The 22,603-nt window shown below is 51.0% G+C and overlaps 2 protein-coding genes across 3 annotated transcripts in view; one reads left to right on the forward strand and one right to left on the reverse strand.

Annotated features, from left to right (window-relative positions):
• RIPPLY1 (ripply transcriptional repressor 1) overlaps nucleotides 1-22,603 on the forward strand; it is a 42,411-nt gene that overhangs the window by 8,072 nt on the left and 11,736 nt on the right. The window lies entirely within an intron of this gene.
• Nucleotides 11,451-12,248, reverse strand: CLDN2 (claudin 2). Of its 2 annotated transcripts, XM_006037969.1 has the most exons (2): nucleotides 11,616-12,248; nucleotides 11,451-11,507 (listed from the first exon to the last, which is right to left on the reverse strand). In XM_006037969.1, exons 1-2 carry the CDS (start codon nucleotides 12,246-12,248, stop codon nucleotides 11,451-11,453), a joined length of 690 nt encoding a protein of 229 aa, XP_006038031.1. The 2 variants fall into 2 exon arrangements, with proteins under 2 accessions (XP_006038031.1, XP_025050232.1); XM_025194447.1 differs by having other exon boundaries at nucleotides 11,451-12,248.

Raw genomic sequence — 22,603 nt, forward strand, 5'->3', positions numbered from 1 at the left:
TGTGGGGGGATCGTGTGTGGGGCCCCAGCCACAGGGCAGGGAGGGGCCGCTTTTCCCATGCTCAGCACCAGCTTGTAACCCAACCCCGCGCCAACTCCGGGCTCACCTGTTGGGGCTCTGCCACAGTGGCAGCAGCTGCGGCCCCCACCCCGCTTGCTGCACCAGGCATTGTTTGCTGCTGCTGCCTGCCCAGAGCTTGCGCACTAGGCAGCACAGGGGTGGTGGTGGCAGCCTCACCGCAGCCTACCGTGCAGCTCACAGCCCACATGGGGCTGCCTGTGCCTGCTCAGGACAGTCCCATGGCATCTGTGGGTGGTCAGTGCTCACCACTTGACACTGCTGTGGCCGCCTGTGGGAGCTCCCTGGTCAGCCTGCTGCCGACACCGCACCAGCTGCCTGCAGGAACTCGTCACTACCCTCCCCCCCCCGCCAATACCACTGCCGCTGCTTGTGGGTGGTCACCATGCCTCCCTAGCCTCCAGAAGCATGCGGTGTTCATGGACAGAAGTGACAATTTTTGCCCAATCTGGCCCCTGAAAGTGCTCTACAGCTATGACCAAACACAAGTGCATGGCTGCAGAGCGCTTTAAAAGGTTCTCATCCTGCAACAATTTGAACCCTCATTACACAAGGGTCCAGATGAAGGCACTCCAAAGTGGAGCACCTTCATTAATTTCACCAGGGAGCAGGACTGGGCTGATGCTCCTGGCACTATTTTCAGAATTGGAGGGGGGAAAGGGAGTGGAGGAAGCATGTTCTGGGGGTTGCCTAGCCAGTGCTGTGGGGAGAGTGGATTGGAGCCCCCACTCCAAGGCGGGTGGCTCCAATCCATCCACCCCACTTCAGCGCAGGTTGGGGAAACACTGGTGGAATGGACCTCTCTCCCCTGCTTTCTTCCCCTCCCATCCTAAGACAGCACTGGTGGCCAGGAGCGGGGTTGGGGCAGAGTTAACGGAAGAGGCTGCAGAGAGACAGCCTCTGTCTCTGGATCAGCTCCAAATTGGAGCTCCATCTCTCACCCTCCCAACCCAACAGCAAACGTATATTGGGTTGGAAGTATCAGTCTAACTTATGATGCTTTCTGTGAAGGCTATGGGTTAGACTGGAAAGCTACACATTCGTCTGCACCTTTAGTTCCTGATGTGTCTTGTGCCTTCCAATCTGTTTCCTACACAGTGTTCAGGGAGGTAAGGCACTTTATTGGTAGAAGCTAGTTTCTCAGGGCATGTGAATGATACATATCACTCTGACCAGCAAATGACACCAGTATCTTGGGCTCCAAAGCTGTTTGCATTTCCTGACCTGGCATTTGCTGATTTCTGTGTTGGGAATGTGACAGGAGGTGATACTGAGTACAGTGTGATTCTACCAAGATGGGCAACTGGGTAGAGGTTTAGGAGATGGAGGGTTAATAAAATTGTTGCCCAGGCAGCACACAGCATTCATGGATGCCCCCATAATGATTCATTTCATGTTTTTGTCTTTCTGGCCTGGGAACCATGGCTGTTGGTGTAAATGATCATGAGTCGTGATGCATGGCTGGGAGGAGAACATTCCTTCAGCACATCCCTGCTAGGCAGACAACACCAATGTTTTCTTTAAGCAGATCCTCATCAAAGCTCCCTATTGTTTGAAGGAGTTTCCTTCTTCAATCTCTGTAAAACAAGCATGAGCTGAGAACAGGCATATGGGGACTCATCCTGATGATAAAGGTGAGCTTGATACTGAGGGGAAGAAGGAGGTGGTACAGGTAACACTGCAGAGTCCCTTGCTCGAGTTACTGGTATGTTCAGTGCCGCAGTCCAGCCCATTCTACTCCATATCCATTTAAGAGGAAGGTGGGTTCCGATTTGCCCTCACCAGCCCTGCTCTCTTGCTGTCCAGCTGAATGACTCCTGGCTACTTCTCCATATGCATGGTCACAAAACTGGGCACTGCCAGACCTCACAGAGTCCTGCTCAGTCAGCATGAGAACCTCTAGTTCCTGCCCGCAAAGGGATCTAGCAGAGCCTTCATGTCTGTGTTGTCTGAACCTACATCCCTTCCCCCATAGAAGAGAGAGACCATGGATGGGTCTTAACATAAAGTGACCCTGGCCCAGGGCTTAAACAGAATTGTGTCTTGGCCACCTTAGGATGTGGCTGTTGCTTGTAGCAGTCTCACCTGGACTCCAATTCCTAGTATTTCTGGCATCATTCTCTTGCACTGACGAGACTCCTTTTAAACATCAGTTCTTACTTACCACTGGAGTCTTCCCCAGGAACCTGTAGCTTTGACTCACTACTAGGCTGAGTGGGGAACAGGATGGTGATTAGATCAGACATCCTGGATCTCCTCTGCTTCCCTCAAAATAAGCACGTCCCAGCTCTTTTCCATTTGCTTTTCAGTTCTTAGGACTTCTTGTGCCTAGGGGTAAGAACTGCCTTGTACTGTACTGAGCGTCTAGCATAATGGCCTGAGAAGGTTCTCTGGGTACTAGTGGAACATAAATATTTCCAAAACACAATGAATCTGTGACAAGAGACTATTTTTCCCTCCTCCTCCTCCTCCAGTCCCATTCTCTGGGTACTTAACAGAAGCAGGCCAAGTTCTTGGAGGCAACTGGGCAAAAAGTACCTAGACTTCACATGCCCAAACTCGGGTTCTTTGTTCTGGACTGCTGGGGGATAGGATTAGACTTTACTTGGCTGAGAGGCAGAGGCACATTGTTGTTTCCTGTTGCGTCTGTTTCTTTTATGGATGTGGTTATACTGAGGTACTTCAAGAGAGAATGCATTGTGGGGAGAGGTGGGAAGCAGAGGGGACTCTGAGGAGTAAAAGTGGAACATTTCCCCCTTTGGTAGGGGTAAAAAATAGCACCTAGAAACCAAGATGTAACTGGGCTTAGATTCTAAGTTGGATGTCAAACAGCCTGTGGGCTAGATCCAGCCCATAGAGCCACTTCATTTGGCTTGTAGAGCTCCTAAAACAGCTGACAATTCAGGAGTGAGGCAAGCAAAGTCAGGGACCACTGCTGAAATCCAGGGTATAGAGCCCTTTTGGGGATGTTTCATTGCAGTGCATTGCAGGGCCCAAGAGATGGCTGCATTAACCCCTGCGGCACCCTGACCCTGCTGCTCACCTTGCTGCCTCTGACAGGTCCAAATTGAGACTAGGAGGAGCCCCTGGATCTGGGAACGGGGTTGAGGGTGTTACATAATTGAAGCAACAGGCCAAGCCAGTGGTCTCTGCAGAAGCATAACAGATGAGGCTGTAACCTCGGACTTGGCTGGCAGTTCCTACCTGCTGGCTCTGTTTATGGTCTCTCTATTGCTTTTGAAGATAAGAGCATGTTAATATTTTATTGCCCCTCGCCTGATCTGAGCCGCTCTTCAGAGCAACAAGGCGATCTAGAGGCTGTCCTTGCCAAATTAGTCATCAAAGTAAGGCCACGGCTCAGCGGAGAAGACTGGGTTCTAGCCTTTCCCCTCTTCTGGAGGGGTGGCTGGAGGACTCCCTGCCCCAGCAAGGAAAGGTTGGGGGGAGGCAGAGCAGATTCTCATTATCAAAGCTGAGCAGGTGAATTTGTCTCTGAAGCACAGCAGGAGGAAGTCCCCTTTAATGTGCTCACTCCCTGAGCCACTTTAGGCCCTGGTGCCTCTGTGCTCTTTTTTTTTGCATTTGTCCAGCCTCATCCCCCTCGCATCTTCCCTCCTAGTCTGATTTGCCCATGACTCATCTTTGGTGCTGCCAAGACACCCAGAGGGCTGCTAATGGACAATGGATCTCAGGCATGCGGTGTGCTGGCAATACCCCAATTGAATGGTCGTGGAAACCAAAGAGCCTCTGTATTTAAAGGATGCTGTCTGCCCTGCAGAGCTGCCTTAACAGAAAGGGAGAGGAGAGGAGAGGCTGCTCCCTGTACTGTGTGGGAAGGGAAGCTGTCAACCCATGGTGCATCTTGCAGCTCCCATTAACACTGAGGAAACAGAAGGAACTCGGGCAACATGGATCTCAATGCCTCTGCCTTCAGCTCCAGTGCCTAGCCCTAGCTCCAGTTACCTGCTTACCTGTGCTGATTCAAGTGGGCAAGGATACTGTGTTGTGCAGCCTTGCAGATCAGCCAGACTTAGTTAGACATGCACAGCTGCATGCATCCAACACTTTGGTGGCTCTGCCTACCCTTGTTTGGAGCAACAGCCGTTAACACACATGGCACTAATCCCATAGGGCTGCTGAGTGTGTGCCCCTGGAGGTGGAACCAGTGCATGTCCTCCATATCACTGGGCTGTGCTGAGCTGGCATGGTGCCCAATGACCTGATTAGCCTAATGGCAACATACCTCATGGAAAGCTCTTGGAGAGATCAAGACTAGATTTACTTGTTAAGCACATTTTCCCCCTTTCCTTGTCCTTTATCCGAGTTTAAAAGAACGATAACTCCTCTCAGGTTTCTCATATAGCCGGAAGAGTGTGTTGTTTTAGGGGGTCCCATTGAGTATCTTGAAAATCCCTGTGCTTTTTCTTTTCTTTGTTGCTTGGCACCACTTACTCAGTTAAGTCAAATTGGACCTGGGGGATCTTGGGGTAAAGAACACAGGCCTGCTTGCCAGGAGAACCTTCTTTTAAGGTTACACAGGCTTCAAAGACTGTTTATTTTGTAACTCCCAAACCCCTTAACTTTGTCCCGTGCCCTTCCAAGTGATGTGCCCAAATCTGAGTCCTCCTGAGACCCAGACACCTTCCGTCTGGTACTTTGACTATCAACCCTATGTACTTTCCACCACCTTCCCAGTCTGGCCTGTAAGCTGGGAGGTTCATAGCCCTGCATTTGGGAGGGGGAAGAGGATAGTACTGAATTGTTAAAGAAGACATTCAGCTTCTAGTGTTAGCTTCAACCTTGGAAAATGTTGCTAAAAATGACCAATGCCCAGAATTTTAAATAACTCTTCTTAATTAATTGGGTCTTTCTTCTTAAATATCTACGATGCCATAAACCTTATCTAGGCACTTATAATGTCTTCTGGAGAAGAACAAACTTGAATAGATAAGACCTGAATTTCTGATGTGGAAAATCCCCTTTATTTCAAGTATTTTTCAAATCCCTTTCATCCATTATCTGCAAAGCAGCAAACATTTTAAATGAAACAGCTTAATTCAATGAATGCAATTTGACCATGCATCCTTTCCTGGCTTTAAAAAAAGGTCCTTCTCTGCTCCAGGCCTGTATAAAGACCATGGCCATGGTGTATAGGTGGCCCTTAACTGAGCTCTCTGTGCTATTGCTACCTGTTGCAGTGAGTCTGCCTTGGTCCTGTGCTCCCTGCTTGGTTTAGGCCTTGACTTGAATTATCTGCCCTGCTTCTGGATGACCCAGTAGGGTTTGGCTAACATACAAACTCCTTGTCCATTCGTTACTTGTCCTGTCACTTCTACCAGAGCCATGGCAGTGTTCATCCAGAGACTATTGATAGACGAGGTAAAGTCCACACGGGTCTTTGGGCCACCCCCGTCAGGTGGCCGATGGTGGTACCAGCGTCCGGCTGGTGACCGGACAGGTTGTTTGCTGGAACTCTGGATGAAGAAAAAAATTCTTCGGGGGCCGCCACTCAAAGAAAGTTGGGCGGCTGGGCTCCCGAACATTACACAAACATTACGGGGGACAACTCAAAAGAAAACAGGGTGTGCGTGCGGGGTCAAAGGTTCAAAACAAGTGCTCCCCCGGGGGTCAGTGAGCAGAGCACCCCGAACAGCGCCCACCGGCTGGCGAACTGCTTGAGCTTGCCAGCGGCTACTGCCCAGTGGTGCTCCGCCCGGAGACGCGCGCGAAGGACACCGAGGAAAAACGCCCCGAGGTCACCGGGAGCCTTCCCGGCCAGAGCCTCCTTCCTGGATAGCCAGATAACCAGCTTGGCCAGAGCCAGGAGGAGGTTGACCAGTTGGTCCCGGGCCTTGGTGGGGCGACAGAGGATGGCAGAAATTGTGAGGCTTGGGGTTTAGTTCTTGCTGGGTCTGGTCGCAAGATGGTGAGTGTCTTTCACTTTGAAATCAGCTGCAGCCTCCCCTAGTTAATATCTGTTATCACCTGGAATGGGTCCCCAGGGTGGCGCCTTTCATGGCACCAAGTGGAGAAAGCATGAGTCATGTTATTATCAGGAGCATTAGTGCGGCAGGTAAACATGATTTCACTTGTGCAAGGTTAACGATAGAAATAGTGACGTCTGAGCGAGGAACCCATTGCCCTTCTCTTGTTCTGCTAATCTAAATTGCTTTATGAGAGGCTAAGAGGTGACAAGCCTTCCAACTGAACCTGAAGCCCCCAGTTCCCTTAAAGGAATCTGCACACCGGATAGCATCAGTTTCCTTCAACCTCTCCCTGATCTGTCTCAAAGCAGCACCCTCCCTGATCCTCCCTGTACAAGGGAGCAACATCGGTGTCCTGACTGTGCCAGGCAGGACGACAGACTCCTTTTGTGGTAGCTCTGTCAGAGACTGGCAAGACTTCAGCAGTATGTTTATATTTGTGAGGCAGGAGCATAGCCTGCTCAGTGCTTGATGCTTCTTGAAGACCCTGCCAGTGCTGGGATTGCTGTTATTGGCCTATTTCACTACTACAAGGTGCTTAATGCTTATTTTATTGTTGCATTTGTATGTCCCAGCATTGCCTTGCTGAGTTCCCGTCTTACAGCTTCTGCATAGTGTTTTGACCACGTGGCATTTTGGAACCTTGCCCAAGGTTTACAGCAGGTAATGCTGGCTGGACAGATCTTTTCCCATATGCAGTGCTTCTTGAGAATTTCAAGCTTGGCCCATCTTTTATATCTGTACAAAGAACCCTGGGGAGTGTTCCCCCAAAGAAAAAATGATGCCCCAGAATAGCAGACAGCATGGTGATTAGGGGATGCAGCATCACGTGTAGGACCAGGACCAGGGCACAGCTGATCCTTCAAGTATCTCCAGGGTCAAACTGTCCAGCCCTCGCTCCCACAGAGCTCATTTGGTCTCTTCCAGTGATTTAAACTAGAAGGGTGAGTTCTTGTCTGCCCCCAGGGGGGCTGATGATTGTGAACATGGTGTCACGTCACACAAGCTGTTTCCAACCCTGATTCTTAGAGCAGGTCCCTGCTCAGTCCCATTCTGTCCTGTTAAGTCTGAGATGTCCACTAAGTTTTTCACAACAGACACTTGGACCTGCATCTCCCTAGCCTCATGGGAGCACCCTCACAGCTGGGCTAATGGCAATTATGGAGCACTGTGGCCATCCCTCTTCCTCTGCTGCCCCCACCTCACCCCCCCAGGAGGATTTCCAGCACAGATCCATGCCAACCCCCTGGTGCTTTGCAATGTGAAAAATCGTAAAATAGTTTCACTAGAAATTCCCAGTCAGCTGTGGCTTGGATGAAAAATGCTGCAACAGAGACCTCACCACAGCTGCCACCTGAGTTTCATTTATCCTTGGGCATCTTCCACCTTAGGGACTGGCTGCTTCTTTGAAAGGAGCTCTTTGCAGCCAGTCCTGCTGCTGCCATGAGACAGGTCCAGCCAGGACCCATGCTGCCAGGCTTAATTATTTTATTCCTCACTTTTTGATTGATGTCTCTAATAAAACCCAGCAGAGTCAGCACATGCACGTCAGCAAGATCCTTCATCTCTGACCTCCTCCTGTGGGTGGCTGTGCCCAGCTCCATGTCCCTCAACAGCTTGCAATGTGGAGGCACTCTTATCCTGTTTCCCAGGACCCAGAGCAATGGGACCATGGTGCCACATTGGGACAGCAAAAGAAAGCAGCCCCTGTAGTACAGAGCATGCTGTAGGGCAGGAAGTGCGTGAGGAAAACATTTAATCACTGACCGTGATCGGGTTGTGAATGCCCAAGATGGAGGGTTACAGTGTCAGGGCTGGAGCACAGGACTGGGAGCCAGAGACTCTGGAGTTTCAAACAAGCCCCAGGGACATCTTGCTGGCTCTGAGGACGATGGAATTAAGTATTGTTTTTCCATGTGTAAAATGGGAAAAAGAAAGGCCACCTCCCAGGCACTTGGGTTTTAAGATGACAGGTGTAGGGTAATGAGATCATGGCCCATGTCTGTGCCCCTCCCCGCCCCCGGTGGAGGGATTGGGATCTTCCCAGGCCTGGGAATACAGAAATGCCAGGAATGAACAGCAGTGCTGTGATGTTTAACCACATTCAGGAAGCCCTCCTCCATTGGCCTGGGCTGTGGTGAGTGGGCCTGGCTGGTGACTTGGGGTGGTCTCCCCTTGTTCCATCTGGGGAAGGAGGGAGTGCTGAAATGAGCACAGTGAAATGCTGGGGCTCAGAACACCCAAAGACTTGTCACTTGAGAGGGAAGGAAAAAATACATCAGGCCTCTGCTTCATCCTATCCATGCAAGGAGCCCCCACAGCGCTGTGCCATGTCTTGAGTGCAGTGCCTCAGCATGGAGAGGCTCCAGCCAAAATTCGAACCTCATTGCACAATGGCGGCACATGACAAGAGACCGTTCCTATCCGGAGAAGACTAGTCTGCAAGAACCAAGGAGAATGTTGTTCCAGGAGAGCAGGGCTTGTCCAAGCCAGAGAGCAGCGGGGTGATTCATCTTACCTTCAGCAAAGGAGGGGAGCTGGGTCCCTTAAGCTATGGGGAGAGCACCCAAGGCTGCTCACAGTGTGTAATGCTCTCTCCCTGATACCAGAGCATCTTGGGATGCAGATTGCTGCAGGGGTCTGTCAGCCTGCTTGTTCTCTCCCACCTATCTCCTCCCCATTGCTGCAAGTTGCTCCAGTTTGGGAGAAGCAGGCTTAGGGAGCAGCACTGTAATTGACAATGGCACAGAACAAGCCACAGGCCAGAGTAGGTGACACAAATCAGCATACACAGGTGCCTACGCAAGTGGGTGCAATGTCACAGCATGGAGAGAGAAACTGAAACATATGAGACACCTAGAGCTGGGCACAGCCAGGTAATTGCTATCCCACTCTGCAGAAGGGCCTGTGTGTTTGACCTGGGATAGGAGAGTCAGGCCTTGCTCTAGGACATCCCAGGAGGAGGAGGATGCAGCAGGAATTGCTTTGGGGATGGACCCAGTGGCCAATTGGGTTTGTGTCAGTGGGCAGGGCTGGTGTGTCAGCTTGTCTTTCTGGGAATGTCTCCTCCAGCCCCCTGAGAGGGAATCTCTTTATCATGCTCACTGTGATGGTGGGCACCTTTGTCACCTCAGCGCTGTCTGATTTGGCTTCCAGTACGAGCTGGGGAAGGTTTAGCTCCAAGCAAAGCATGCCGCAGTTTGTGGTCCTGCCTCCCAATTAGGCTGCCATTGGTGGACAACCACCTCTCCCTGCAGCAGCAAGAGCCCATGGGGAACGTCTCACTGTGAGAGCCTTTTTGCCTCCACAGGACAATGAGAGCAGAAGGCAACTAACTCAGCTGCCACCATGTGAGGCCCAGGTCCTGTGCTGGAGAAAGCTGCACATGCTTTTTGTATCCAGTGGGCCTGGGAAACAGCCCAGGAAAAGTGATAGCAGAGTCAGAGCATGGAAGGTGCCAGGGGGCATTTCACTGTGTGAGGGGAATCCAGGAGCACACCTCCAACTTAGCTTGGGAGACAGGGCATTTACTGCCATTGCATGCTGCAGCAGCTTGGAGTCACGCTGCCCTTTCAGCATGCCTGGCTCAGCCACTATGGCCTTCATCTCCACAGGGACTTGCTCAGTGTGGGATTATAGCTAATGCCTTCCAGTGCTGCTCAGACCTGAAAGGGAGGCCTGTGGGGCTGACCAGTCCATCCAGAAAGAGTCCCTGCAAGACAAGGATGCCTCTGTCCTCACCCTCACACAGGACTCTCTGCACCTGTGGGCTGGGGAATTGGGAGAATCTCTTGCTAAGAATGTAGGAATCCCAGGGACCTCAGTTATCACACCCAATGTCTGTAAAAAGTCCATGTTACTCTAGGATCTCAGGGCACTTTGCATGAAGAGCATTAGCCTCATTGTAGAGACAGCATAACTGAGGCACAGGAAGAAGTGATTGACTTGAGGTCATTCAAATAGGTCAGTGGCGGAGCTGTGCTCAAGCTCTGCTGCTCCTAGCTCCCCGGCCCATACCATGCCCACTGGATCCTGCTGCCTTCTGCTCCTCCTGTACATCTTCATCAGGAGGCCTCTATGCATGTATACGTTTGTACCTCCAGCCAGCTCTGGGACTGCCCACACCAGCACAGGCTTCAGCTTGGGTGAGCTTCCCAAGGAAGCAGCTAGGATATGGGTACAGGCAACTGAGCAGCCTAGATGAAAGCTTAATGCAGGCTTGTTTGTCTGGGCTCTGGTCACTCTGGCCCGAGGACCCTGGGAGAGGATTACAGTGTGTTGCTCTTGAATCAGGAGCATAGTGGTTTGAGTGGGACCAGGATTAGTCTGTGATTGAGCTGCCATCATTCTCTTAGGGATTTTTGTTCTCTATCCATCAGGAAGGGGACCTGGAGTCCTGACCCCGTAAGGATTTGGCTCTCAAAGCCAGGCACTTTAATGTGGTAGGGTCTCACAGCGGGTTCCCCATGCCTTTGAAATATGACTGTGAGCCTGCCCTGGGGCTTGGCAGCTGACAGGCAGGTGTAAGGGGCACAGGATGGCCCAGGGTGGGCTTGGGACTAAGTGGAAAGGCCTTTCACTGTGGGAAGAAAGCTCAGGCACAGCACAATAGTGAATGCTCAGATTTATTGCAATGCTGTCTGAAATCAGCAGCTCATCACTTTTGACCCACAGCAGGATTCAGCACCCAGGCTGCTCCCAGAGAGCTGCCTCCTCTGTCAAACCACCGTGACACTGCAAATGCTTCACCCTGTGTCCCAAAAAGTGAGCCCCACCATTACCACCCTGCTCAAAAGCTCCTCTAGCCCCTGTTCTTTCACAACTGCCACAGTCCTCCTCCAGTCTCAGGAGGTTGGAAACACCCTCCCATGTCCTGTTTCCAGTACTCTCAGTTCAGTGAGCTCTCACAGCATCTGGGATTGCCCCACCAGCTGCCAGTCAGTTCCCTGCCAGGTCTGTCCTCCATGATATTGGCTGGCTTGGTGGGGCTGGCCATCCTGGAGGCTGCTCTTCCTAGTAGCAAGGCTCGGGAGGCAGAGTGGAGTTCCCAAGGGAGATTAGTCTTTTGAGGCTGTTGGGTTTGGGCTGTACTCACCACTGGCAGCTCAAGGAAACCCATCTCATGCAACAGGGCTATGTGGGCCCAAGCCAGACTAGTCTGTGTGTGGGACCAATGACTGGTCTCCCAAGAAGCCGTAAGTCCCATGCAGGAGCCTCAGAGAACATCAGGATTTAAATGAGAAGGTGTCCATGAGAAGCTTGAGAGGCAAGGCATCCCCTCGCCTGCCACAGTTCAGTCCAGGTAGCCCCCAAAGCAGTAGAGGTCCCAGCCAGCTGCTAGGATAGCGTTGGACTTGATGTGGGGGAATTGACTGGGCCTTGCTGTGCCTAGACGTACCCTGTCAGGTTGTAGGAGTTGAACTCACTCTTATTAGTCTTTAGTGTGTGGCTGATGGAGGGCCGGTGGCTCTTTAGTGTATGGCTGATGGAGGGCCGGGGGCTCTTTAGTGTATGGCTGATGGAGGGCCGGGGGCTCTTTAGTGTATGGCTGATGGAGGGCCGGGGGCTCTTGGCAGCTAGGGGTCTGGATTGGTAGATGCTTTGAAAGTCCAGTTGCTGGTTCCGGGGTGGGCAGGAGGCGCAGAGTATGAAGCCACCAATGAGGGAGACCAAGGCGGACATGATGCCCAGGTACAATGCCTCCCCGATCTCATACTTCATGCTGTCAGGGATCATGGGATTGTAGAAATCACGCAGCACCACATGGATATTCCACACAACAGGGATGAAACACAGTAGTCCCCCCAGGACAAAGATTACCCCACCTATCACTGCCACCCTGTCCTTGGCTGGGGAGCCCTGAGCAAAGATGGTGCATCTCATCCCTACCACACTGATGATGCAGGCCAGGGTAGAAACAGCAGCAGAGGTCGCCATCATAGCCTGGGCAGCCCGGAGGTCAGAAGGCAGGTCCAGTAGGGAATTGTAGATATCACATTGGGTGATACCAGTGCTTTGGATGGCACACTCCATCCAAAGCCCCCTGGTGAAGCCCACCGCTGTCACGATGCTAGAGCCGATATAGGAGCTGTTCTTCCAGTTGGGCATGAGTGTGGCTGTCAAGGTGCCTATTGTCCCTAGTAACGCCAGGGTGTAACCCATGAGCTGCAGCCCAACTGAGACCATTTTCAGTCACTTGCTGCCTCGCTGTCTGAGTGCTCCTTCCTGGTATTGCTGGCTTCCTTGCTCTTCACATCAAGCGCCTTTCTCGTCTTTCTATCTTCCCATGCCGTGGAGAGCAGCTCAGTGGTCTGGACTTCTCTCTTGTCATCTGAGTCTGAGCTCCTCCTTGCCCCTTGTATGCTAGCATTGAGTGGGTGTGTGTGTGTGTGGGGGGGGTGGGGGGAGTGAAGGGGAGGAGAAATTACCTGGAAGACAGAAAATAATCCATATCAGATTAAATATTGACCAGAGACTCTTGAGAAAAGCCAAATGCCCTTTCACCTCTGCAATCTTTCTATATGGGCTTTAAAGAAAACACCCACATCAAGAATTTTGTCAAGGGAGCCAAGATGTCATCTCTTCCATTGTTGCAAGGACACAGAGCAACACACCCACATCTCGGAAAGCGAGGTTGAAGAGAAGATTCACCCTGTTGCTCTCTGTTTACTTAGTGCCTGATTACTGGGTCATCTCCGCACATTTGTTCACCCTGCTCTTTCCATCCTCCCTCAGGTGGGATAGGAGGAGTTGCCTGTGGCTTACAATGCCTCCTGCATGGATCCCAATCTCTACTTATCCTGTGCTTCAACATGCCACCTTCCAGGTGTCTCCTTTCACCATCATTAATGCTGTGCATCTGCATACAGTGATGATCATACCAAAGTGCTTGCCTAGTGAACAACTTGCTGACTGTCTTTAGCCCAGGTCAGGCCAGGCCAGTTTGTGTGAATACATGGAAGTGAGATGTAGTACTATCAGGGTACAAAGCCCTTTGTCATCAGTGAGGGACCCTGTGTCCTTGCTCACAAGTTAAAACCCTCTGGGATGGGTCTACCTTGGGTCTTAGATTGAGCAATGACTGGACCAAGGACTGCAATCCTCCTTGGGGGAAGTTTCTTCCTGGAGATTGGCTCCTGCTGGGAACAGCATAAATGAGAATGGTAGTACGCTGCCCCCATGAACCCTGTCATATCAGCTCAGTTGACATAATTACATGCTTGTCCCCTGACGCTGAAATATTCTATCATCTAAACTGAGAGGACATCTCAGGTTGCTGTGTTCATCACAACCTGGGTTTTTTCATGCTGCTCCCAACCCCAAGCTGCATTTCTGAGTCTTCACTGGTGCCTGTGGTTGCTCAGCCCTGCCTCTCAGCACTGCAGTGCTTGATAGAGGCAAGACTGATCCCGCACCAGCAGGTCCTTTTGCTTTATTTGTAGGAATGGACCCAGTATTTCATCTGCCCCTCACTGAGGACAGGCACTCCCACTGCTCCTGAAACATGCAGCAGAGCTGAGCATGGGCCTCTGAGCTTTTGTAAATGTTTCCCTGACCCTTCAACACCTGCCTGCCTCAGCACAGGTGAGTTCTCTTGCATTCTCTCCTGTTCCATATTATCTTTTAAGATTCTGCCACGCCTGGTGACTTCTATAAAAGGCCTGGGGGAACCTCTTGCTGTATAGCTTAGAGTCCAGAATGTGAGGCAGTCCCAAGGGAAAACTTTTGGTTTCCTGGGAATTAATATTACCTCCCTACCTGAGAGACCACATGTTCCTGCTCAAAACTTACAGTCATCTGAGACGGCACGGATGGGATCTTTCCATGATGCCTTGGGGAAATCACTTCTCTTCTGTAAAAATCCAGTGGCTTCAGAGTAAGCCCATCTGCTAGGATGAGATTTCCTCAGTGAAACTGAAGCCATGTTTGGGAGTCAGAGAGCTCACTGCAGCTATCAGTTTTTGGACCATAGCATGCTCCAGCCTCCTGGTACCAAGCCTTGGGCTGTCTTTCCAGGGAAAGAAAGGGGCTGTGTTTAGAATTCCTCCCTGACTGTTCCTTGGAAATGGAGCAGACACATGGGAGAGAGATTAGACAGGCCTGAAAGGGAATGGTGTCATCTTGGAATTAACCATTGCAAAGCTATTAAATTCCAGTTTCAGTGGCAGGGCAGATACCAGTCACACAGCAGGGGTTGCTGTAATGTCTATTGACACCTGGGGCTCTACGACTGACTGTTGAATGAGTGAGAATCACTGACTCTACCAGACAGATAAGCTCCCCTCAGGCTGACACGTCCCTGTTGTAGGTAGACCCTGGTTACCAAGAGTGTGGGACAGGGAGCCAAGTCAGCTGAGTGACTAAGGAAGGAGACAAGAAGCTGAGTAGACCCCAGTTCTAGTCCAAGCTCTGTCACTGAGTTGCTCTGTGACCTTGAGCAAGCCACATAGCCCAGAAATTAATAGATTAATTTGGGGATTAATAGAAAATTTGGGACACGTGGGGGTTCATTTCTGGAGGGATTTCATGATGTGACTCCCATGGATGGCAAAAGAGTCTCCAGTATGGCAGTTAGTGGACAGTGAGAATCTTGGTCACAATCTCTTTCTCCATCTGCATCTATACAACAGAGATAGAGATAATGCTGCCTGCTCCCTTAGCGCTGTAATTTGTCAGTGGGAGCATACGGGACACTTCCTGTAACTGACCTGGGAACAGGGTGAACTGAGGGTATGTTTACATTTGACTGCTGGCTCCTGTGGTCATTTTTGAGCCAGCTCTGAACCAGCTGGCTCGGGTCCTGCTGACTGGGAGCCTGAGCATTTCTGTTGTACTGGAATGCCCAGCTTACCAATTCAAGGCCAGCTCAGGTGTGTTCACCCGAGGAACTGTCCCAGCAGTGACAGCAGTATGCACATTCCCTCAGAGTGCTGGCCTGGGGCAGGGGTTCCTTCTACAGCAGAAACGCTGCTTCTGCTGGCCTGTTGCACCAGGCTGCAAGGACTCTGCTATATGCCCAAAGTTTCTACCAGGGCCCAGTTACATTCATCATGAAGGGTGGGCATAGTGTCATAGATTCATAGAAGTTTGGGTCGGAAGGGACCTTAATAGATCATCAAATCCAAGCCCCTGCCCTGGGCAGGAAACAGTGCTGGGGTCAGAGAACTCCAGCCAGATGCATGTCTAACCTCCTCTTAAAGACCTCCAAGGCAGGGGAGAGAACCACCTCCCTTAAAAGCCCATTCCAGATTCTGGCAACCCTTACCGTAAAGAGGTTCTTCCTGAAGTCTAACCTAAATCTACTCTCCGTCAGTTTGCGGCCGTTGTTCCTAGTTACTCCGAGGGGTGCCCTGGTAAACAGAGCATCTCCTATTCCTTGCTGTCCCACCCTGATGTATTTGTAGGTGGCCACAAGATCACCTCTCAGCCTTCTCTTGAGGAGCCTGAAGAGATCCAGGGCCCTCAATCTCTCCTCATAGGGCTTTGCCTGCAGGCCCCTGACCATACGAGTAGCCCTCTTCTGAACCCTCTCAAGGTTGTCCACATCCCTTTTGAAGTGTGGTGCCCAAAACTGGATGCAGTACCCCAACTGTGGCCTGACCAATGCTGCATAAAGGGGAAGTATCACCTCCTTGGGTCTGTTTGTCATGTACCTGCTAATGCATGATAAAGTGCGGTTAGTCTTACTGATCACTTTATCACAGTGACGACTCATGTTCCTCTTGGAGTCAACAGTGACTCCAAGATTGCTTTCTGCTGCTGAGACGGTCCTCCCCCAGCCTGTAAGCATGCTGGTGATTCCTTCTTCAGCACCTTGTATTTGTCCTTATGGAGAAGCTATGTTCTATGGAGAAGGTTGTGGGCCACCCCTAACCCTGCTGCCAGAGTCCATTGCCTACAAGGTGGAGCCATTTGCTCCCTTCCTAGCTGGCTCTAAGTTAGGGATGTCAAACATACAGCTTGTGGGCCAGTGCCAGCCCATGGAACCATTCCATCTGGCTCAATAGTAGTCTGGTGGGCTTTTGGAAGTTCAGCAGAGCAGAATATGGGGTCCTGAGACCCCAATGGACATGACTATTGGCAGCATCCCCCTAGCTCTGTGCCACTTCCCGAACATAGCTCTGTGTAGCCACACGTCCCTGGCTCTGTGCCACTGCCCATTCAGAATTCTGCACAGCCACACACGCCTGGCTCCTTGTCAACTCAGGACCCCAACTTCACATTATCCACATGTGGCTCTGTACAGCCACCTGGTCCCAGACCCACACTGCTACCAAAATGTGGCCCCACAGACCTGGCCCAGGAGCAGCCCCTGAGATCTGGATGTGGCCCAGGGCCTGAGATGAGTTTGACACCCTTGCTTTAAGTAAGTAGGGCTAGCTGGCCCCAAGGTCAGAGGGGGCAGGCTACCTGACATTTAGCAGTTCACTTGACATGAAAAAAAACAAACTCAGCATCAACCCATGCACCCATTTCTTAGCAGTGTTCACAGCCCTGCCCGCACCTGCTGCTTGAGGCTCTGGTTCCTTCATTCATTCCCTTTCTTTGGCCCTCAGTGATCCTTTCTCTCCCTATGCCCACTTTCACCCTACAGTGCGAAGTCCATGATAGACCAGCAGGCTGCCTTGTGGATACACATCAGGGGTGTTGCTACAGGTCAGTACTTATCCTCCAGCCTGGTTGCTTCCATCCTTCCCTGTCCTACCTTGAGTTCCCACCAAAGCACACAGATGTGGCATGGCTAGCTGACTCTTTCTGTGGCAACTAATGACAGACTTGGCCAGCAACAGCCCAAGGAGTAACAAGCCCCAAAAACCTCTTTTCCTCCCCAGTTCTGCATCCCATTTTGTTGCAGATTTCCCCAGTATTTCTTTGTTGATCTGCTGTGTCAGCTGTTCCCCAGCCCAGCAGCCTATGGACTGACATTGGTCTTGGTTACTCCAGTTGTGTGCCATAGGCATGTCTAATGTACCCTTGGCTATGAAGTCTTTGCATGATCCCTGTGATTCCTAGGTGCCCACAGCCTATTTTATGCCACAGGGTTGAGGCTGTCTTCTAATATAAATTTCATAGATTTCATAGATTTCATAGACATCAGGGCTGGAAGGGACCTCGGAAGATCATCGAGTCCAGCCCCCCGCCCAAAGGGCAGGAAGTCAGCTGGGGTCATAGGATCCCAGCAAGATAAGCATCAAGTTTCATCTTGAAGGTGTTCAATGAAGGCGCTTGAACCACCTCTGGTGGCAGGCTGTTCCAGACCTTGGGGGCTCGGACAGTAAAGATGTTCTTCCTTATGTCCAGCCTGAAACGATCTTGAAGTAGTTTGTGACCATAACAAAAAGTAGCATCTAGAAGCTGAGCACAAGTGTCTTTTTGCCATTCAAACTCACATAGGCAGTGCCTGAATTTTCCATCTCTGAAAAGCAGCCCCAAAAAGTAAGAGAGGCTGAGAGCCAGCAGCAGCCTTTGCACATGGGATAGTGACATGGCACTCAGGCGATCAAGATAGGCCAGCTCAGGACAGGGAATGCAGCAACCAATAAGGGGAAATCTCAGAGGGGCAAACTGGCACATGGAGGAAAATGCGCAAGGCCTTGGAGTACTTACAGGAGTAGGTGGGAGCAGCACCAGTGGTGAACGGCTGAGCAGTACAGCAGAGATTGCACAGTGGGCATGAGTCAAGAAAGTGCCACAGGAAGGTGCCTCCTGGGCCATGGTGAGCAGAGGGGGGATGAGATGGTGGGGGATCAGGGTTTGCTTATTGTTCAGCTGCAGCTTTGCAAAATCCATCTGCAAATCTTGCCAGGGTCAGAGGCTTACAGCAGATCAGAATGAAACCCTTTCCTTCTCGTAACAAATTGAGGAGTTGGGTGCCTTTTTTGCTTATTTTCTATGAATTTCTCCCTTAGGTATTTGCTTGAACAGGGTTTCCTGCATGTCTTATGGGAGAAGGATGGACCCAGAAGATGGTCTGGAGCAAACAAGTGCAAAGCTAAGGAGCACAACATTCTGCAGTGGTCAGTGTGTTGCCTTGGTGTTGGCCTGACTCTGTACCTACTCCCATAGCTCCTGGTGTGTTATGGACTCATAGTTTCATAGTTTCATAGTAGCTAGGGTCAGGAGGGACCTGAACAGATCGTCTAGCCTAACCCCCTGCCACAGGCAGGAATGAATGCTGGGTTCACAAGACCCCAGACAGGTGATCGTCCAACCTCCTCTTGAATATGCCCAAGGTAGGGGCGAGGACCACTTCCTTGGGAAGCTGGTTCCAGATTTTGGCCACCCTAACTGTAAAATATTGCCTTCTGATCTCCAACTTAAACCTATTCTCCACCAGCTTATTACCATTGTTCCTCATCACCCCAGGTGGTGCTGGGAAGAAAAGAGCTCTGCCTATTTGCTGTTGATCCCCCTTGATGAGCTTGTAGGCAGCCACCAGGTCCCCCCTCAGCCTCCTCTTGCTGAGGCTGAACAGGTTCAGGTCCCTCAGTCTCTCCTCGTAGGGCCTGTCCTGCTGCCCTCTCACCAAGAGGGTGGCCCTCCTCTGAACCCTCTCCAGGCTGCCCACATTCCTTTTGAAGTGCAGCGCCCAGAACTGGACGCAGTACTCCAACTGCGGCCTGACCAAAGTCGCATAGAGGGGGAGGGAAGGGAACTCCCCAGCCTGTATGTATGCTGTGGATTCCTTCTCCCAAGGTGCAGCACCCTGCATTTGTCTATGTTGAACCCCATCCTATTCTTGTCTGCTCACTTTTGTGGTCTGCCTAAATCTAGTTGCAGCCTCTCTCTCCCTTCAAGCGTGTCCACCTCGCCCCACATCTTAGTGTCATCAGTAAACTCAGACAGCGTGCTTTCCACCCCGTCGTCCAAGTCGCTGATGAAGATGTTAAACAGTGCAGGCCCGAGGACCGAGCCCTGGGGTACCCCACTGCTCACATCTTGCCAGGTTGAGTACAACCCCTCCACCATTACTCTCTGGGTGCGCCCCATCAGCCAATTTTTTACCCATCCAACTGTGCAGGCATCAATGCCGGAGTCACTTAATTTATTAATGAGGATGGGGTGAGAGATAGTGTCAAAGGCCTTCTTAAAGTCTAGAAAGATTATGTCCCCAGCAACACCATCATCCAAGGATTTAGTTACTTGGTTGTAAAAGGCAATTAGGTTGGTCTGGCAGGACCTGCCTTTGGTGAAGCCATGCTGATTGCCCCTGACCATGATCTCCCCTGCAGGCCCCCCACAGATATGCTCCTTGATAATCATCTCCAAGAGCTTCCCGAACACCGAGGTGAGGCTTACAGGCCTATAATTACTTGGGTCCTCCTTCCTCCCCTTCTTAAAAATAGGCCACCTCTGTGAGGTATGATGCAAATGGGGCAGAGAGAAGGTGAGACATCTGTCTGGAGAACACAAAATCGTCTCTCCACCTGCAAGCAATGTATTGAGAAGGCAGCATCATATAATCATCCCATGGAGCATTTTGAAATTAAAGGTGTTGATGAGGCATGGAGGTGATGGCTTTCAAGTTGTCTTAGGTCAGTACAGAAGCTTCATTCTACCTCTGCTATTTCTGTCCCCCTCCATACCCAACATCTAGTGTCATATCCTAAAGCACATAACTTTCCCTTGGAGAGCTGCCATCCAGGCATTGGCCAGATCCAGCTCTGCTTAGCTTAGGATATCAAGCTACTCAGATCAAAGTCACCACTCTGTTGTCTTTGTGATGGTAGATACGGCATGGATTGGTCACAGTTCTGCAGTCAGTTTGCAAGCATTCAGCCCCATGGGGTGCATCTAGTGTGAGAAATCCAGACCCATCAGGCATGCAGAAAGTATGTGGGGATGGGGGATGAGGGTGGGTGGAGGGGTTGATGTTGTGACCTTTCCCTGACACTCCATCACAAGCTCATAAGTGTGCTGGTTCCAGAGGGATGGGGAGGTGACAGCTGAGCAGAGTGTGCCAACACTTTCCACTGGCTGAGGTGGCATCTGTGTAAAGAGCAAGGGAGAGATCATTTGTGATGCGGAGGTGTGAAGTCTCCAGTTGCAGGCTGTATTTTCCAGATTCTTGTCCACCCACATGATCATATTTTGGCTGGAGCTGATTGGGAGATGGGAGAGCTGATACAGGATTCTGGGACGTGTGATCCAAGATAGCCATATTGATAGAGCAGTCAGCATGACTGTTGTCAGACATGTCTAACATCAGGTTTCAGGCATAGATGGAGGGAGAAAATATCATTTGGGTCGGAGGGGGTGAATGCATGCATCAGCATGAGAACTACAACTCCCATTGTGCTCTGCACAGTGTGACGCTTGCATGGTTAGCTTCTTCTTCCTCAGCCCTGTGGAGCTGAGCATGTGTGGGGTACTGGCCTGGCTGCATGCCAAGCTGCGCCGTGGTGCTGCTGCTGTTGCTGGCTGCTGCAAAATTAGTTTGGGGGTGCTAAGCCCCCCCAAGCCCTGGCCTTCCGCTGCCAATGCCTTCAGGCCTTCCCTAGCTCTCAATCCTGCCTCCAGAAATGCAGGGCCCTTTGAGCAGCTGCTGGGAAAGTGATGCTGAGGAAAGACAGTGTGACGGGTCCTGTTTAGGCAGGCTGCAAATGAGAGAGACCTTCAGACCTCAGTTGTGTGGTCAGTGAAAGCTGGGAACACACTATCTGGCTGACATAGGGGAGTCTGTATTTTCTTGTCAGTGTTCTGCTTTGTCAAATGGCGAAGAGAAGCTTTAGAGCAAAGGGACAAGCCAAAATGTCCAGTTTCCTACTCAAGACAAACACATTGTCCATGTGATGGAGACCATACTGGTAATGACCAGCTTAGTGCCCTCTGGGAGCTGGGAATGGCTTTGCACTTAATGGCAGGGCAGTTTGGTTAGTGGCACAGACCTCCAGCTTGGTCTCATGTTGGGAGGTCGATCTTATTTCCTGAGATGCACGCTTTACAGATCAGCTAAGACCATTTCCCTGAGCCAAAGAAACGGCAATTTTCAACTGCCAAACAGACTGAGGGAGTGTGTGGCAGGGGACTTGGAGGTTAAGGGCTGATCATGGAGATTAAGGATCAATCTAGCAAGTCTGGGCCACATGTGGTTTGTAAATTCTAATGGCTGCTTTCTTTTGGCATTATTAAAACATAACATGAGCCAATGTGAGGCTCGGTGTGGGAGCAAGAGGAAGGATGGTCAGGGATGGATCATGAGGTTGTGGTGAAAGCTAGCCAGAAGTGTGAGTTGGTTGGGGTGTTGAATGAAAGTGAGGATCTAAGACTAGAGCAACAAACTCATGCCAGTCAGTCCTAAACAATGATCTTTAAAATAATGATCTTTATGCCCCACCTGTGATGCTTGAGCCCCAACAAGTTTGCAGAGAGGCATGAGAGAGGATGAAGGATGAGTACCTTCAACCAGCCCAGAGATGCCAGGTATTTTCACTTAATCCCCTGGGCCTGCATTTCCACCCACAGCAACAGAGGACCATCTGCGCTTCATAGGATTGGGCCTTTGCTGCATGATTACTTAGAAGGTGTCAAGTTTGGGAGCTAGGTGCCTAGGAACATGGAAGTTATTGAGGGGGGAGTGTCTGATGGGGGAGCTTACTTTACTGCTTTATTGCTGTATCAGGGGCTATGCAGAGCCCAAACTCATGGGCTGTTGGTCTAGGGCTAGCATGAGGGACCTAACTGTCAGTGGTGCTGAGCACCTACGTGACTCATTGACTTCCTCTGGAGCAACAGGTGCTTAGTCCTTCTGTCAGTCAGGGCCAAACTGTTGGAGCTGCTGGCCTGAAGCCTGCAAAACATGCAGCATCCAGACAGGTTGTTAACACATTTCTCTGGCTGGGCCAGGTCCTTGTTGTTTTAAAGCACAGCAGAAATGAGCTTCAGCTCTATACACTGAACACCCCAGGGCATTAGGGTCTTTATAGCAGAAACATTTGAACCTATGCACCTAATTGATGGCCACAGGCAACATCTCTGAAGGGTCAAGCCACTCAGCCATGAGAATGTGGTGATGCAACTGGGGCTATTCTAATTAAAACCACCAGTAAAGGATCTCTTGCCTTTAGGGGAGTGCAAGACCCAGGCAGAGATGAGAGTCAGATATCACCACACTGGCCAGGGTGAGCGGATAACATTCTGTGGACTGCACCCACCTTGCATACCCTGCTGTAGGTGTCACATGTGACACCCAGCACACATCTCCTCAGTGCTTGCTATCTGCTCAGGGCCCAGGCCACACTTTTGTAATCCATCTCTTCTTTGCGGGGTCTGTTTTTCATTCTCCTAGGCCCTCTGAGCTGTGGCCATAAGGCAATGTAATTCTTCACAGTGGGATGCCTTGCAGAGGGGTGCGAATGTGCACACGATGCCTTACAGACACTTGCACTCCACATTTTAAATAGAAGGAGGTGGATTTAGAAAATCTACCCAGTAGTATCCCTGTCTGCCTGTTGGCCTCCCACCCCTGCCTGTCTGTGCAACTTGCAGCTCTGTGATCGCCCCTGACTTCTTACCAGAGCCTGTAAGGCCTTTTCCTACCT

Source organism: Alligator sinensis, unplaced genomic scaffold (assembly GCF_000455745.1).
Source record: "Alligator sinensis unplaced genomic scaffold, ASM45574v1 scaffold1027_1, whole genome shotgun sequence".
Classification (NCBI taxonomy): domain Eukaryota; kingdom Metazoa; phylum Chordata; order Crocodylia; family Alligatoridae; genus Alligator; species Alligator sinensis.